At 51.3% G+C, this 16,157-nt stretch overlaps 1 protein-coding gene across 2 annotated transcripts in view; it reads right to left on the bottom strand.

Moving 5' to 3' along the window:
* Positions 1 to 16,157, bottom strand: part of LOC122365683 (fasciculation and elongation protein zeta-2-like) — a 30,290-nt gene that overhangs the window by 12,466 nt on the left and 1,667 nt on the right. The window contains exons 2-9 of one of the 2 annotated variants that reach the window (XM_043337109.1): positions 15,904 to 16,012; positions 15,528 to 15,686; positions 9,266 to 9,356; positions 8,732 to 8,865; positions 8,251 to 8,352; positions 7,507 to 7,582; positions 6,788 to 6,853; positions 4,086 to 5,238 (exon numbers count right to left, since the gene is read on the bottom strand). In XM_043337109.1, the coding sequence (XP_043193044.1) occupies positions 5,222 to 5,238; positions 6,788 to 6,853; positions 7,507 to 7,582; positions 8,251 to 8,352; positions 8,732 to 8,865; positions 9,266 to 9,356; positions 15,528 to 15,686; positions 15,904 to 16,012 (754 nt within the window). In that variant the 3' untranslated portion in view covers positions 4,086 to 5,221. Of the gene's footprint in view, positions 1 to 4,085; positions 5,239 to 6,787; positions 6,854 to 7,506; positions 7,583 to 8,250; positions 8,353 to 8,731; positions 8,866 to 9,265; positions 9,357 to 15,527; positions 15,687 to 15,903; positions 16,013 to 16,157 lie in introns of those variants that run through there. The other variant, XM_043337108.1, reaches the window with a different exon arrangement.

The raw sequence follows: 16,157 nt of genomic DNA, 5'->3' as shown, positions 1-16,157 counted from the left end.
ATCAGGAGTCTCATCTCGCGCATGGAGGCATCGCTAGAGTCACTTAACGCATGGTTCTGCGCACACGCCCTGAAAGTCAACGCTTCTAAAACTCAACTGATGGTATTCGGTAGCCGACAAAACCTACGTAACCTGCCTCGCTTCAAAATCTCTTTCCGTGACGCTGAGCTCCTGCCGTGCGCGCAGGTGGGAAACCTAGGTGTTGTATTCGACGGCGCACTCACCTGGGAAGCACACGTGGCCGAGCTGAGCCGTCGCTGCACGGGCGTACTGATCGGCCTCTCCCACGCACGACACTGCCTCCCAGACGGTATCCTCAAAACGATCGTGACTGCACTCGTCATCTCGCGCGTCCAGTACTGCCTCACTGTATATGGAAACGGCTCCCAGAAAAACTTCGACCGACTCCAAAAAATTCTAAACTTTGCAGCACGGGTCATATTCGGCCGCCGGAAATTCGATCACGTCTCTGGCCTCCGCGATTCACTCGGATGGATGCCTCCGAAAGCTATGGCCGATGTTAAAACCATGGTAACTGCGCAGAAAATAATAAGCAACGGCGAGCCCGAAGCACTAGCTGCCATCTTCACGAATAACAGTGACGCGCGAGAGAGATCCACACGACAGGACCACCTCTTCCACCTTCCACGCTCGCGGCTCGAGACTGGCAAGCGACGGTTCGCCTACCGGGCCGCGGCGCTACTCAACAGTCTGCCTCCCGGTGTCATCGAACAGCGCCCCGCCCAATTCGCCCGTGCGGCCAAGGCTGCAGTCTGTCCGGCGATGACGACCGCCCGACGATGACCCGTGTCAGGGGAAGGAGGTGCGACATCCGTGTGCGGTGTGCTGTCTTGAATCGTCCGTTTGTATATAGTAATCGCCACGCCCCGCGTGGATTGTCCATGAAGGTAATACAATACAATACAATACAATACGAAGCTACACACTTAACCCTATTCCTGGCGGGGGGGGGGGCCTCAGGAGCCCCCCCCCCTGAGGTTTTTTGGTTATATCTCCCAAACGCGTTGAGCTAGGAGGCTCAAATTTTCTGACTTTTCCTAAAAGGCTTCTACGCAACATGTCTGAAAATTTTGAGTTGATCTGACCTCAGGTCAGGTCACCAGAGGCGGTTTGGTGACGCTACCTCAGAAAAGTTTGCAATCACGCCAGAGCTAGAGTTTTTGACCGATCAATTTCTTCTCTTCAGGGTTTAGTTAGGGTACCAGTATGTGCAATTTGTATATCTCGGAATTTTGATATCGGTGACCTAAGGTCAGGTCAATTTCGCGACCTCCCCATTATAAGTCAATGGGGGAAAAATCAACTCCCTGTTTTTACCACTAAAACGGGTCGGAATGGCCCCATATACCATACATGACTTCATATACGATCAACCTTCACTACCTTGAGGTCTGTTTTGCTGTTGGGCAGCTGTGAGGTCATGTGACGTCATCAAAGGTCACCAAAGGTTTTTGGCCAATAACTCCGTACAGGAACAAGATACAGACGCGTGGATGGTCTCATTGTGTTCAGCTCGTCAAGACGCATCGAATGATATACATGATGACCTCGAGGTCACGTGACCTGAGGTCAACCTTTGACCTTGACCTTTCGAGGTCAACATATATATCATTCGATGCGGATTGACGAGAGGATCACGATGATGCCCTTAGTTTGTTCCTATCTTGACTAATTCGAAAGTTATTCGAGAAAAACTCTCTCCATATCTAGTGCCGCCATTTTGACTTTTTCGACCCCTGTGACGTCATCTTTGACCTGACCTGAAAATGATCTTAGTAAAAATTGTAGATCTTGGCCGTGCGTATCCGATGCCGTTTACCGCTTGTCGCTATCTTGCTTCGTTCTCGAGATCTCAGGGGGGGGGGGCCGAATCGGCCCCCCCGCCAGTTTCTTGTCCCGGCGGAGCCCGCCAGGAATAGGGTTAAGGTTTGGACCAGCATCGCATCGCCTTGAGTTTCCATCCACCTTGATGACAATAGACAAAAGTAAAACTTTGTATTTGACCCAAAGCAAACTTTTTATTTCTGTTGCCACACTGGGTGGATGATTCGCTTCAAGATAGACACAATCGATAGAGTGAAGCATTTGGGTTATTCTCAGTTTTGTCGGAAAAGAATGAAAATTAGCCGCGCAGTGAGACGAGGGCTGTGTAGGTACCTACGTATCCGTGCCCTAGGTTAATTAATGCTTCATCCACGGTCCACTCACCTGCGATCATTAGGATGATAAACACTGTCAGCGGTAGCACGTAAGCACCGACCAAGTACATCCTGACGCATCTTTCTCTGCTGGTCCCGCCCGTCTGCGAACTTTCCCTTTCGTATGCCGTATCGCGCGCGCAGCTGCCCGGGCCAGCTTCTCCGCGTTCTGCCAGTTCCAGGGGAGGATCGGTCTCACACTCTGGAGATTCCTCAGCGGATGCTGGAGACTCGGCTGCCATAAGAGCCTTCTTCGGATTCAGACCAGGGCACTAGAGATTCAGACAAGGTTTATGCACGACGTCCGGACTCCGGAGAATCGCTCCCCTCTGTTGTGGACAACAGCGATCGACGAAGACGTCGCTCCTGTCACTGAAACTGCCTCGTTCTCCGACACCGCTGACTTCCAAACCGTCCCGGGGCTTCTGCGACGCTCCGAAGTGCCGCCTTCACCACCCACTGTTGAGACCGGACAACTGTCACCCAAGGGACGTCTGTGCCGACAGTGATATGTTTTGCCGGCGTCTCTCCGGCGTGCCCCAACGTCCCCCGGATGTGGACTGGAGTCGCATCCTCCGCCGACGACGCAACACTGTCTCTAGGCGTCGAACTTCCTGTGACTATCACAGAATACCTACACCACATGGCAGATGGGATCATTAGGTGGCACACCCGTGGGTGGTAGCATGCTGCACGCCACGGCCGATAAACAAAACGCAACGAAAAATTAACGACTGTGCCCGTGATCTTTTTAGTTTTTTTTTTCTATCCTTCGTTAAAAGGAAAGATGAGTGGTTCGCGAGTCTTGGAACATCTCAGTATGGAGTGTTGTTTCATATTTGGACGAAGTACATCGTTAAAACGTATTGTTAAAGGGACCCTCCCACCTTCAAAAAAGTAAATGAATTGGCATGAAAGTGATGTCGCTCGGTTCAGAAAGAGCAAAAACGAATATCTACCAAATTTCATCGAAAAATATTCACCGGTTTTCAAGATATTAGACTTTTACTTTTGTTTACTTTTTGGGATCTCCGCTGTTCCTATAGCGACTTTATTTGAAAGTGCGGCATTTGTTGCGCGCAAAGCAGCATATACCACCGCGTGCTACAAAACGTTTTAGTCAAACATTTAAAAATCGTTAGATATCTGCGCTGACGTCACACATTCAGAGGGGTATTCCTATGCATTAGCCCCTCTGAATCAAAATGCTGCAATTTTGAAATTCAATATTTCCGATTTAAGGCATTTCTCGATGTTGTGAGTGCCGAAACCGGTAATTTTGAGCCAGGGACCCCATTTTGGCTATCTCAACTCAAATCTAATGTTAAGGTGGGAGGGTCCCTTTAAATCAGAATTAGCTATCACGCTGTCTGGTGCCCAGCTCAGACAAGACGTGATCCATCTGTGAGTCGTTTAGCTCATAGCTGACACGCGCAAGTCGAGTGTGCAGGGTCCAACAGAGGTTATGTAATTACAATGTTCTGCGCACTGCAATTTACCGGCATCAGAGGCCCCACAAGGATGGCGCCAACCGACTGTGGCCGATTAACAGTTCATTTGTGGTCTGCTCACCAGTTTGACATGTATTATGCCCGAGTACCCATCGTTTCGTCCAGTTTTCCTGAGAGGGGAAATCTGCTGAATCCCCGTTACTTAGTCATGCTAGAGCGAGACTGAGGAGATTCGACAAAGAGACTGGGAACCTTGAAGTGTTCCCGCCTCTGACTAACGTTAGAAACCACAGGGGCCGTTGAACGGTCTACAGGCGATCCAGACAAACTTAATCACAAAACACGAACTTCCACAAAGCCGAGACTAATCCTGCCCCCAGCTCCCTTCACCTGAAGACAAACGTTATACACGATGTTTCAGAAGCGGGGAGTGTATTTGTCAGCGGAGTGACAGCGACAGTCCGTGGTCCGGATAGCGGGTGGGGTGCGACGCTTCCACCCTCCCCGCGGCCGGCCACCACGGCGAGGGCACAGCGCCCCCTCTTGGCGCTGAGACAGACAGCAGCGGCGGAGACGTTACTCAATGGCCGTCTACACACGTCGCACTCCGGCACGGACTGGCTTTAGACACCAGAAACGCCGCACGAGACCCGCGGTGTGCGCGGGGTCGGCTAGCTTCAGACACCGCCGCTGCTCAGTGTAGGAGCGACGGCCGCGGCAGGTGGCGGAGGACCGACAGGCTGGCCGGTGGGGGACAAGAGAGGCAGCACGGGAGGACTCGGTCCGTCCCGGCCCAGATCTAAACACAAACGTACAGACCGTGGCGACAGACCGACGCGATACAGACATAACTCAGACGCGTTCACATAATCTCTCCTTCCAGCAAGCCGGGCCGGTCAGACAATCTCAGCAGAGCACCAAGCGGGCGGTCGCGGTAACGCGGACACCTCCGCCAGCTCTGCGGACCGACACCGGCCGACTGTCCCGCCGAGCAGCGAATCTCTTTGGTATCACGCACCGGCAGCAACACAGTCATCACAGAAACGGAACCAACCAACCAAGCGTACAGTCGCAGTCGCGTACCGTCCGACCCCACGCCAGACCGGTACTCACAACGCCAACACAATCGACTCACTCGCTCCCAGAGTCTACTTAGTGACTCGTGCAAGCTCCAGGCGTGGGCGCCTAGGGATAATTGACCTATCCTACAACCAATAAATAACTACAAAGAGAATATCATCAGAGATTAGCCTCGGACAGTGCTCTTCAGCCACGAAGCCGCATGCATCGCCCGCTCGGGGGCCGGTGTGTGACCTGTGTATCTGGACAGTCGCTCCGGTGGCGCCGCCACGCGGTCAGATCAGCAGCCACGGCCGGCCGGCCGGCGGTCGCGGCACCGGCTCAATATTGCACAGGTCCGGGCCGACAGCGGGCGCCCAGAATCGGCCCGGCGCCGGCACGCCCGCACACAAAAATATAGACGGCGCGAGGACAGCCCGTCTCGGCCGGTGGGCGGTGCTGGCGGCGGCGGTGGAGGCGGCGGCGCGCGCTCTACGTCGGACAGAGCACTGTCGGCGGCACAGAGAGGGCAGGGGTGGAGCGGCCGTCACAGCGCCGTCATGGCTCGCACCGGGCAGGCAGCGGAGCACGGCTCGCCACTGGCGCCGTTCGGTACATGTGGAGCGTGTCTTACCGCAGCCGAGCCTCGGACTGAGCCATCTCAGCGAGAAAACACTCCAAACTGAGTCACTTAGAAACTTTCCGTGGTAAAACAAGGTATACGCATCTCATTCGATAGTCTTTATCGGCTCAGTCAGAGGCTTGGTGCGAGTAAAACGGTTCTTATTTGAACATAGCTTAGCCTCCACCTGTTCATAGGGAGATATTTGGGTCAAGTAGCTGCGAACAGCAGCAGGGCAAGAGAACCTCACTTGCTGTCACGCCCATAACCCATTTAGCATCAATGGCGCACACAGACAGCTGGAAATATGGGACATGCAGACAATGGCACCAAACAAGCACATCAAGTTTTACGTTCAAATTGATATGTATATCGTTATCATTGGAGATCAGGCTGGCAGAGAGGCAAGGCGTTAAGACATCTGATGAACCGATGTCCAAACAATAAACATGCTTTCATTATAATTAAACTTAAAGAAATTAAAGAAAAGCTTGCAATAATTAAGTATTGATGATGATCTACTGAACAATAATAGTTTGCTTCTGGGGTGAGACTGCAAACATAAGTTCATATTCTTTTATGACTATCATCAAAAAATGGACACGTGTTCAATTTCATCGCAAGGCTGGAAAATAGCACACCAAAATAGCCCTTACGCGCATTTCGCGCTCTCCAAGCCACGCAGCCGGGCGACCGACGAGGACAAAGGAACAGCGGGTACCACTAGTAGGTCGACTGGATTAGTGGATCGATGGGTAGTAAAAACTTGGGACAAGATGCACAAAGGAATCCCTCCATCTCCCTGCCGAGTGGCGGTACATAGGCACGGGCACTGATATCTCGTGGAAGAGTTCGCCACCCAGACAGATAATCCGATCGGCACAGCGAGGATCGCGCAGACACGGTCAAACAGGGTCTGTTTGCTCCCTGGGTCGATGTGAAGGATTGGACAGCAGTCGCGAGCGAGGCCTTAGGGGGTTAGTCGGACAGGACCGCGACTCTACTCCGAATACATTTATTCCCAGTTAGTATGCCCCAAAGAGCCGGCCAAATGTCAGGAGCGGAGACGCCGCAGATCGATGGACTGATGAAGATTAGGGCGTGCTATTAGGTTCGGGCGCATTGATTAATGCAGGGCCTACCGACCCGGTCAAAATCACCCACCGTGCCAAAAAAGCTGACGTGATTGCCTTCTACCAACATCACAAATTAAAAATTCAATTTAGAGCCCTTCGTTCGGTGACTAAGTTCAATTTATAAAACCCATGTCACGCTGCCGTAAGGTACCATCTCCAGGACAGGATGGAGGTCAGTCATTTCCCGTTACTCCGGAGTGGGACGAGGTTGGGTTGCCGTCGCGGCACGGCCGTCCGCTGACCGGGTCGCGGCCAGGGCGGCCCGCACGCGGCGCACCAGACCGGCCAGGAGGCACCTACCCTTCAGAATGTAGTCGGTCAGCAGGGTGGGTACCGTCGGACTGTCCTCGTCAATGGCGCGCAAAACTGAAACGCAGCGGAGCGGGGTCATACACCTGTGAACATGGGAGTGAGACTTGGAACATGGCGTCACAGGATCAGATACCGACTAGATCCAATGGAATGGGGAGGGTGGAGACGAAAACTATTGGAATTTAGCGCTTGCCTACATCTACGACGCATGTTCAGAGGTAAGAGGCAATATCAAACGGCGTGGCAATGCGAAGCAGACTGGGAATGATAAACAGACTATCGTCAGTGGGGCTATGGAGCCCTCGTGGCACAGGAGGTAATCATAAAACACGGACGAAATATGGGGTCGAAGTTGCGAGATGGAGCACCGGCCCAGTGTCAGGTCACAGCAAGCTAAGGAAGTTATGAACTTTGGAAGAACTTTTCGGTCAGATTACAAAGTTATACAAGCAGTAACCAAGTTTAAGGTCAGCATGAGATTCTAAACAAGAAGAATTAACTGATGTGATCGTCCATAACCGTGCTTCGTCGTGGGCATTTTACTAGAATCGTAGTGAGGTGAATCACTTAACTTTGCTGTGAGCAGTGCAAAAACATCTCAGTATGAAATCTTGGTTACTTTGTGACTCCATACTAAAATCCATTAGATCGGGCCCCCGATCCCTAATTTTCTCAGCTAACATGCCACCCATGTCGTCTATGCTTACTTTTGATGAGGATCTGGAGGGTAGCGTTGTTGGGGCAGCGGGTGCCCACCGTGTAGGGTATCACCGTCGTCAGGTACTGCAATCGGAGACACACAGTTCGATCAGCGCCGCACATACGGAACACGTGTGCACGGGAATTCCTACAACTTCATTGTGATGAAGTTTTAGTCGAGTGTTGGGGTAGAACAGCGGAGGGGCTCCATAAGTCACCGGGCTTTTGTGCGCTGATGTTCACAGGCTGTGTTCGATTCCGCTAACAGTTGACTCTGACACGGAACATAAAACGTTTCTTCGGTGACCGACACAACATATTATACGAGTACGGCATAAACTGACTCGACGCTCGCCAGCGCCCTCGTTGCCGGGCCTGAAATGAGGCCGACGAACTCCTGGAACAGTCAACGGCCTGGAGCCGAGGTGCAATTACCAATTCAGAGCGTGTCCGCCCGCGGCTGTAAAACGGCGATGAACTGACGCGACGCCACAGACACTGAGCAGCTAGCACCCGGTATCATTCCACAACGTTCGTCGCAGTCGCTACCATCTAACGTGACCGAGATTAGACAAAGGAAACTCCGATCACTTTACATTTAGCAACGACTTATTGGTTTCACAAACCCCTCTACTGGAGGTCTATCAACAACGGGTAATTGGACGGATACTTTACATTAGCCTATTGTAAACTTGTCCGGAGGCAGAGACATAAAGTCCACCACTTCTCCCGGTGGAGACAGTGTAACGTACCTTCGCGTCCAGGGTCTGGCCGTTCTTGTTCTTTTTCTTCTTCTCTACATTATACTGTCTCCGTTTGTTCTGAATGGTGAGCAGCAGTGAAATGAACTGGTTCTGAAATGTAACCACAGCTCGAGTCATAACACAGTTTCATGGAATGTCTGCTGGCTCACTGACCATATTTCAAAACTGATATACTCCTGAAAAAGATTGCAGAACTAGGGACACATCTCTGTGAGTTATAATTCCCTCCAGACACAATATCCAACCATGGAGACGGCCTTCTAGATCAAACAAATATCCCGCCTGCCAGGCGGGAGAGCACCCTTGCAAAGCGTCTCTCGCAGCAACAGGCTCGCCCCACTCCACGCTAGTGGCACGTATTGAACAGCAGGTCCCACTCTCTCACCACTCTGTCTTCTCTTACTCTCTCTCAATCACCCTCTGACCTTCCCATCACTTCCACGGCTGTCGGCCGTGGCGACAGACTAACCTTGAGCTCCTTCTCGTACTCGAGTTCGTCCCTGAAGGCGAGCTCGTTGATGAGAACCTCGGAGTAGTCCTTGATCATCAGCTCCAGGTCCAAGTACAGTTCGTTCAGCTCCGCAGAGGACATGGCCTCCAGTTCTGTGGACATCGCCGGACGGGGGTGACACAGCGTCTTAGCCATGGACTGAAGGCGAATCACACATATCGATCTTGCATACTTTGTCCAAGACATCCTTGATTCAAAATATCAACGTAGCACGCATATAATGGCTCAAGAGCGCGTAGCATGTAAACACTCAGCTTATCACTGCAAAACGAAAAGCTTCATAGAGTAACTGCGTAGAAATTCCTCTTTTCGGATAAGCAGACAATAATTGTACGGGTGAAATGCATATGTACACTGCACAGTGTACAATGTACATGTTCTACGAAGTGGTCTATGTTCGAGTTTATATTGCAGTTCATTAAAGCTAGCATAGATGCGACTCCACACAAGTCGAAGTCAATGGGCGGGCTGGGGTGTGTGCGTGTGACTCACTCTCTCTTGAGGCCAGCGGTGGACGTTCGCGTGACTCGCCGATGGCCGAGTCGGGTGACTCAAGCTCCGGGGACTCGTCTGACTCGGCCTCCTGTGGACGGAGTCATACGGCTCGGTAAGCACAACCGCGTGACACCCCGGTCCACGTCCACGTCTGCGATACCTACACACAGCCAGGAGATATAGACACAGAGCCCACAGATGTAGACTCGCAGCCCACAGACGGAGACTCGCAGCCCACAGACGGAGACCCCCAGCCCACAGACGGAGACTCGCAGCCCAGACAGGTCAGCCTGCAGCCTGTGCGATCTATCTTTGGCAGCCGCACTGGCCCGTGATCGTATGTCTGACTAACTGATGTAAAACTTTGTGCACGGAGTAAATGACACTTGTGCAGCCAGCGCTTCCCCATTCACCTGCACCTGCATGTGGTTAACAACGACGTCCGTTGTCCGCAGTATTGCTCTATAGGACGTGACAGGTTGAGCAGGCAAGTGAAACGGAGACTCAATTTGACGACCTGCAGTGCTGTTCAATAACGGTGAAAACGCTCATGGTAACTCAATTTGGGCAATATAGCATGACAGGACGAGGTGCTTCGGTCGGTCACCTTGGACGATGTGCTTCACTTCATCTTACTGCCAGCCTAGTGACACTGAAACCAGACGGGCCCATCCGGGAGCACGACGGTGGCATCGAATTGCCACCCGTCCTGACTCAGCTGCCCGACAGCAGACCACTTCGGACACACCCGGGCGGCCACCGCGCCGGGCGCTATCGAGGGAGGTGACCGCACAGCTGTCCCCGAAAGGTCACCGTGGGAGTGAGAACCACTCGAGTGCCCAGAGCGGTCGGACGCGCTATCTCAGCCGCCCCTGTTATGTAATATTTAATTCCATATCGGCTAAGATATAGTAAATACCTTTTTGGGAACCTTGCACCGTCGACTAAAACTAAGATGGTGATTAGTGTCGCGAAAAGGGGGGGGGGGCATCAGCACCCAGCAGCTGTCCAAAATCCCAATAACAACGGATGAAACACGCTCGCTCCGAAACTACATAACTACGACGTCTCATTGCTCTCCAGCCAGCCTCTCTAAGAAAATAATCAAAAGTGTGAAACAGAGTTCGCTTCAGCAGCATAAGTGTACACTGCTGAGCCCGAATGTTGTCCTTGGTGGCACTAAGCACTACCGCGCACAGAATGCGCAAAACACCACACGCTACCTTACGCCACCCCACCCCCTGTTTCATTGCCGTTCCAGCCAGGGGCGCGGGAACTACTTTCAAACTGGGGGGGGGGGGGCACACCGTAATAGAGATCAACCTAGGGTACCCCCCCCCCCAAATCTAGTTTTCTCACCGGTTTTAGGCCACTTATTTTTCGTCTCTTTGCTTCTTCAAAAAAAAAAAAACATTGGCAAAAAAGTGCGGTATTCCGTCTCAAAGTTGTGGGGCCCGCGACCCGAGAGTTGTGGGGGCAAGCTTTCCCCACTGCCCCCCCCCCCCCCGTTCCCGTGCCTATGGTTCCAGCCTGCATCTCTGCCCTCCCGGCGCCACCCCGACTCGCACGGTGCCCGGTCAGCGGGACCGTCCGTCCACGCGCTCCGGCCGCTGAGTCATTCCAGTCGGGCTGGGACCGCGGGGGCGGCGCTGGACCGACGCGACGCCACTGGAGCGCGGACCCTGGACCGCCGACACTGCCGCGGTGCGTGGACAGACAGACGGCTGGGCACTTGGGCAGAGTGCGCCGACTATGGGCCGATACTTGCCAGCCACGGTGAGAAGGACTTCGCTCGCCGCCCGGATCCCAATGTGTCCGTTACCCAACTGATATGAGCCATCGAGGTCACGATCGCAGAACAAACTTCTCCGAATCCTATCTCAACAGAAAAAAAAACGAAAGAAAATATCGCCAGCCACAATGAGGAGCGCTGTTATACTGGCTCACCCAGATTCTAATCTCACGAAGTGCCGTACTTTCCTATTTACGGAATCGGGCATTTGATAACGTGTAGAAAAAATATACAGGAAGTGTACCTGCACTTCAGTCTGTGCTGTCAAATTCTATTTACAGTCTGTAAAATTGTGTTCAGGTGTCCCGTTCCCACTCGCTCGCCAGTCGGACTTTGGCCTTCGATCGCAGTTGCCCTCCCCCTCCCCTACCTCCCCTTGTTGCCACCGCCTAGCGACCCTCACCAACGCCCCTTCACGAGCCCGCAACGTGTCTGCCTGACGCCTTAGATTCCATTGAGGCCACGCCTGTTCCGCCGCGTGGGCAAACTTCTCTGCCTTTTGGCAAACTGTGCGCCACTTACCCACTAAAGGGACTCCACGGTTACCTAGAACCCAACCGTTCACACCGCACAGGAGGCGGCCCGCCGAACATGAAACAAAGCCCAATATGCCGTACTAGCCTACCCACAGTATGGCACCCAGTCGGGTGACGGTGGTGGAACGAGCAAGGAGGCGTCAGACTGAAAAATAAATACCCAATAATATCGTACGTCAATGATGCAAAACTATATTCTGAGACATATCTTTTCATAACGTCGCACGACCACAATTGTCGTGACGACATGTTACTGTATGAGAAAAAGTCACGTTCAAGAATAAAGCATGGACAATCATTCTAAAATCTATAGGCATAACAACAGATCAATGCAGGCCATAAGAAATTTAAATACATAAATATAATAAAAAATATAAATATATATAATAAATAAAAGTGTAGATAAACACTATCTGAGATAGAGATAGCTATAAATGGCATTAAGGATCCGGGTAGTTGCAGAATACTAAGAAACAATCAATAAGGCCCAACAGGTGATGAGCTCGACCCCAGTCTTCTCAAACTCTGCCTACTCAAATCGCAGTCTATCCGTTTCTCTCGCTGTTGTGGAGGGCTATAACTGTCTACTGACGTCCACACTATCGTCGTAGTGTGTTACACACGTCCACAATGCCGTCGGGGTAAAAGTTACTCACGTCCACACTATCGTAGTATGGCTACGTCCATAATATCGTCACAGTGGGTTACTCACGTGCGTAATGCCACAGTGGGTTACTCAGCACTCACGTCCATACTATCGTGGTAGGCTACTGAAGCACACACCATGGGCGGCGCCACCGGGGGGGACGGGGGGGACAGGTCCCCCGCTATCGAAAGTTTGGGGGGTACAGTACCCCCCTATCGGCGAGGCCCGTTCAATAGTTGATAATAATGCATTGTAGAGTTATCCGTCGCATTTAATGCATCGTTGGTTAATCAAGGCAGGTTCTGAATAAAGATTGCTGTTGGGATGTACCTATCGCAGGGGGTCCTGGCCATCTGCAAAAGGTGTGGAGCTGTGATGCCTGTAGTAATAAGGTGATCGGCAGGGCCTCGGGGATCGTGCCCCCCCCCCTTTTTGCGGCGCCAGGCAGGGTTATTACCTCCCCACCTCACTGCCACACCCCATTGCCGACAAAACCAAGTTTACTGAAATTCCATAGATTTCCGTTACTATATGGATATTTTCCATTCCTAATTAGTCAAATTCAAGCATGGCAGTTCTACCACAGGAACCATTTGAAATCTATTGCCATTTAACCCCAGCACTTGTGGGGAGAAGTGTTCGGATAGATCACAGGCAGGACCAAAAAAGCACGCAGTAGCCCAAGACCTTATAATTGGGTAGCATCGGCTCCCTCTCGTCAAGGGGCTCGATAGCACTCGTTTTTTTTTCTTCTGCAAAACTAAGTTCGGTCGGCGGCCGAACGGCTGGGGGTCTAATCGAGCCCCACCTCCCCTTCTTACGTCAGCGGCTGTGAAAATGCCATTACCAGCTGTTGAAACATGGCAGTTGCTTTTTCATGAGTGCACGAAGGGTTTTAGGTACGTGATACGTAAAAGGTTCTACATGAAAATTGAGATAGGTACACCAGCTTATCAAATTGTGTTCACTGTGGTGCGCTCGGTTTTACCTTGACTAGTCTTTGAATTCTGGGGTGAAACAGACCAGTCAAGAAACCTGTTCCATAAGGAGAGCCACTAATGCTAAAGAGATGAGGGATGAGGTTTCCAGAGACCTTCATTACCTCCCAAAGGGGGTGCCCACTGCCCCGCCATTTGCCAATCCCTGCTGTAGTTGTTACGATTGGAGGGAGGGGGAATATGAGAACGACTGCAGGTCGTGCCAGCTCGATCATGACGAACACAATGGTGCCGACATCACAGCTCTACTGCCATTTTTGACGAAGTTAAAAAAAGTCAACAAGGACCGGAATCCTACCCTGGGGCATTTCACCTGCAGAGGTCGCCGGACCTGAGACCCTTTCACTCATTTTTTTTTTTCAGCGGTGCATGCGCTCGTTTTTCCTGCGAAGCTCTCGGTACACTGAAAACAAAATGACACAAAAAACGACTAAAAACGCACAGGCAGAGCGTGTTAACTAGGTTTTCTTGTGTACCCTGCATCATGCATTTTTTGACCCGTCGCAGACGTGTCAATTTACAAATGTGTTAACCCAGTCGTGTTGTGTCCTAAAACACAATATAATTGTGTCTTCAACACATAAGGCTTGTGTGAATACATTTGCAGAATACAAGGTAAATGTGTTACTAAATTTAACACAAATCGCAAGTGAAAGAAGGAAACACATGGTGATTATGTAGTTTGTTGCCGGGGCGCAGTTGAAGGGACTTTAGCTTTGGCTGGACAAGCTGATTGCCAAAGCCGGGCCCCGAGTGGAATCGGGCGCATGGGTGCCGTCAGGGCTGAGCAGTGAGCACCCGGCCGGCCGACCCATACGGTCAGAGCGCGGTCAGGGCTGAGCACGCGGCCGACCGACCCATACGAGGCCGCCGACCCATACGCGAGCTGGAGTTGCGCCCGGTCGGCCACTTCAGAGCCGAAGGGTGAACGCGTCACGTGGACGGCTCAATCAGAACACCAAGAGACGATGCCCCAAATTGGAGGACTATTGCACAATACAGTTGTCCAGACAGCCGGGATGAAGTTTCGGCCAGCGATTTTTCAAATATATCCTATATAGACCGAGGAGTTTCTTCCTCCAAGCAGACGTTAATTAGCTATGCTTCAGTTTGCACTTGATGTAATCAGCGCATATTGCTTTAGACAATTTATCATGTATCGACTCCCTCGGCTGTATTGTGCATTTTGACCTTTCTCAAAACACTTTGGCAAATTTTTACAAAAACGCAGCATAAAAGTCGGTGCTCGAAAAACGCCCTCTGTTATCCCCATCTGAAGTTAAGGTTCAGAGGTCGCTCACTGGTGGATGGCACGGTATATTTGTGTAAGGGTACACGTCTACCATATCCGACAACACATGATTTCGATACACTGATGCATTACATTCGTCCAGCGTGCTTGGCACGAGAAAAGTGTGTCATTATTCTGTTTTCTGTGTTATCAAACGTGTCGAAGGTCCCGCCAAGCGTGAAAATACACAGCCTTATTGTGTTTTGGGTGCGATTAACACATGACTGATGTGTTACCAGTACAGAACATGCCCTCACTGTGTCGATTTGTTTTCAGTGTAAGTAACATCCATCAGAAAGTGTGATCAAATAACGGCTGGTGACCTTCCATGACCTAGCATGACCTTTTGAGTGACCACGCACCGATGACATGACCACTGACGGCTAGCCAGAAGCTGCACCCTGCCCGTTGCATATGGAACAGGTGGTGATGTCATGATTCTGAAATTATATTGCAGTTTTGGCGCACTTGTCAGAGCAGAAGACATTCCCACTTTTCCTCCATGACTATAGACGTATGATGGTGAAGCCATGAAGCTGACCAGACGTAAGATCGAAAATTTGAAAGTACGAAACGTAAGAATAGTTGGCACTGCTACTCATACCTAAGCAATTCGCAGCTTGTAGGAAACCAGCTTTGAGTTGGCAAGACTGCAAATTTTGATTTAGAGGCAAGGATGCTTGAAAAGGTGATCGATCTTAGGTGTCCTAGGATAAGTTTGGAAACGGGATGCACCATTCGATGTGTTTTGGGCTTTGCGGGCTTTGCCAAGTTTCGCGGCGTTACGTGCCTCGTTTTTTTTTTTTGCATACACGATCAGTAGGTATCTACTTTTGGGATTTTCGGTCATGGCAAGCCCCCGTCCCCGTCCCCCCCTATCGAAAACCCGTGGCGCCGCCCCTGGCACACACTATCATAGTCGAGGTGGGATACTCACTTTCATTATGTCGTGGAGGGTTGCCTACGTCCATACTATCGTCGTCGTGTGTTACTCACGTCCATAATATCGTCGATCTCTTTGATGACTTCGTCGGCGGTCTTGAGCCGGTCGGGCGGCTCTGCCTGCACGCCGGCCAGGATCAGCGAGTGGATGTCCAGGTCACTGGCCACGGCCTCGTCCTCCTCTGACAGCGCGCCGTCGTCGGCCGGCGCCGCCTGACGGCACACGGCACAGTCAGCGGCGTCCAGCGGCTGCTGGTGGGACAGCTCAGTACAATTGTCTGGTGGTAAGGACTTAAGATGTTTAGAAAAATGTGCTTCTCTGGCAATTGTTATCTGGCAACTTAAGTTACTGTAAAAATTAAAAAAACGCATCCTCATTACTCAATAAATGCTACAATGCTATAGAGCTGAAGCAAAATTTAAGCTTTACCTGTTTGTCATTCAAATTGAGAGCTGGCATGTGAAGCTTCCTTGCATGAGACTTAGCCCAGTCAATGGGCAAGATGTTTCCAAAGTTCCCTGTGATTGTCCACCACATCCTGGGAAACATAAAAGAGAGGTATCAGATTATGACTTACTGGCAAGTGACAGCTATAGGACAAAGTAGCTGTTGTGGGTGAAAATAAATAACTCCTTTATGCTTTGAAGTACAGAACAATCATGAAGATGAAACATGAATGGGAG

This window comes from Amphibalanus amphitrite, unplaced genomic scaffold, assembly GCF_019059575.1.
Source record: "Amphibalanus amphitrite isolate SeventyFive unplaced genomic scaffold, NRLGWU_Aamphi_draft 000757F_arrow, whole genome shotgun sequence".
In the NCBI taxonomy this organism is placed as follows: Eukaryota; Metazoa; Arthropoda; class Thecostraca; order Balanomorpha; family Balanidae; genus Amphibalanus; species Amphibalanus amphitrite.
The sequence above is the reverse complement of the archived record's forward strand: the minus strand, read 5'-3'. Positions and strand labels throughout refer to the sequence as shown.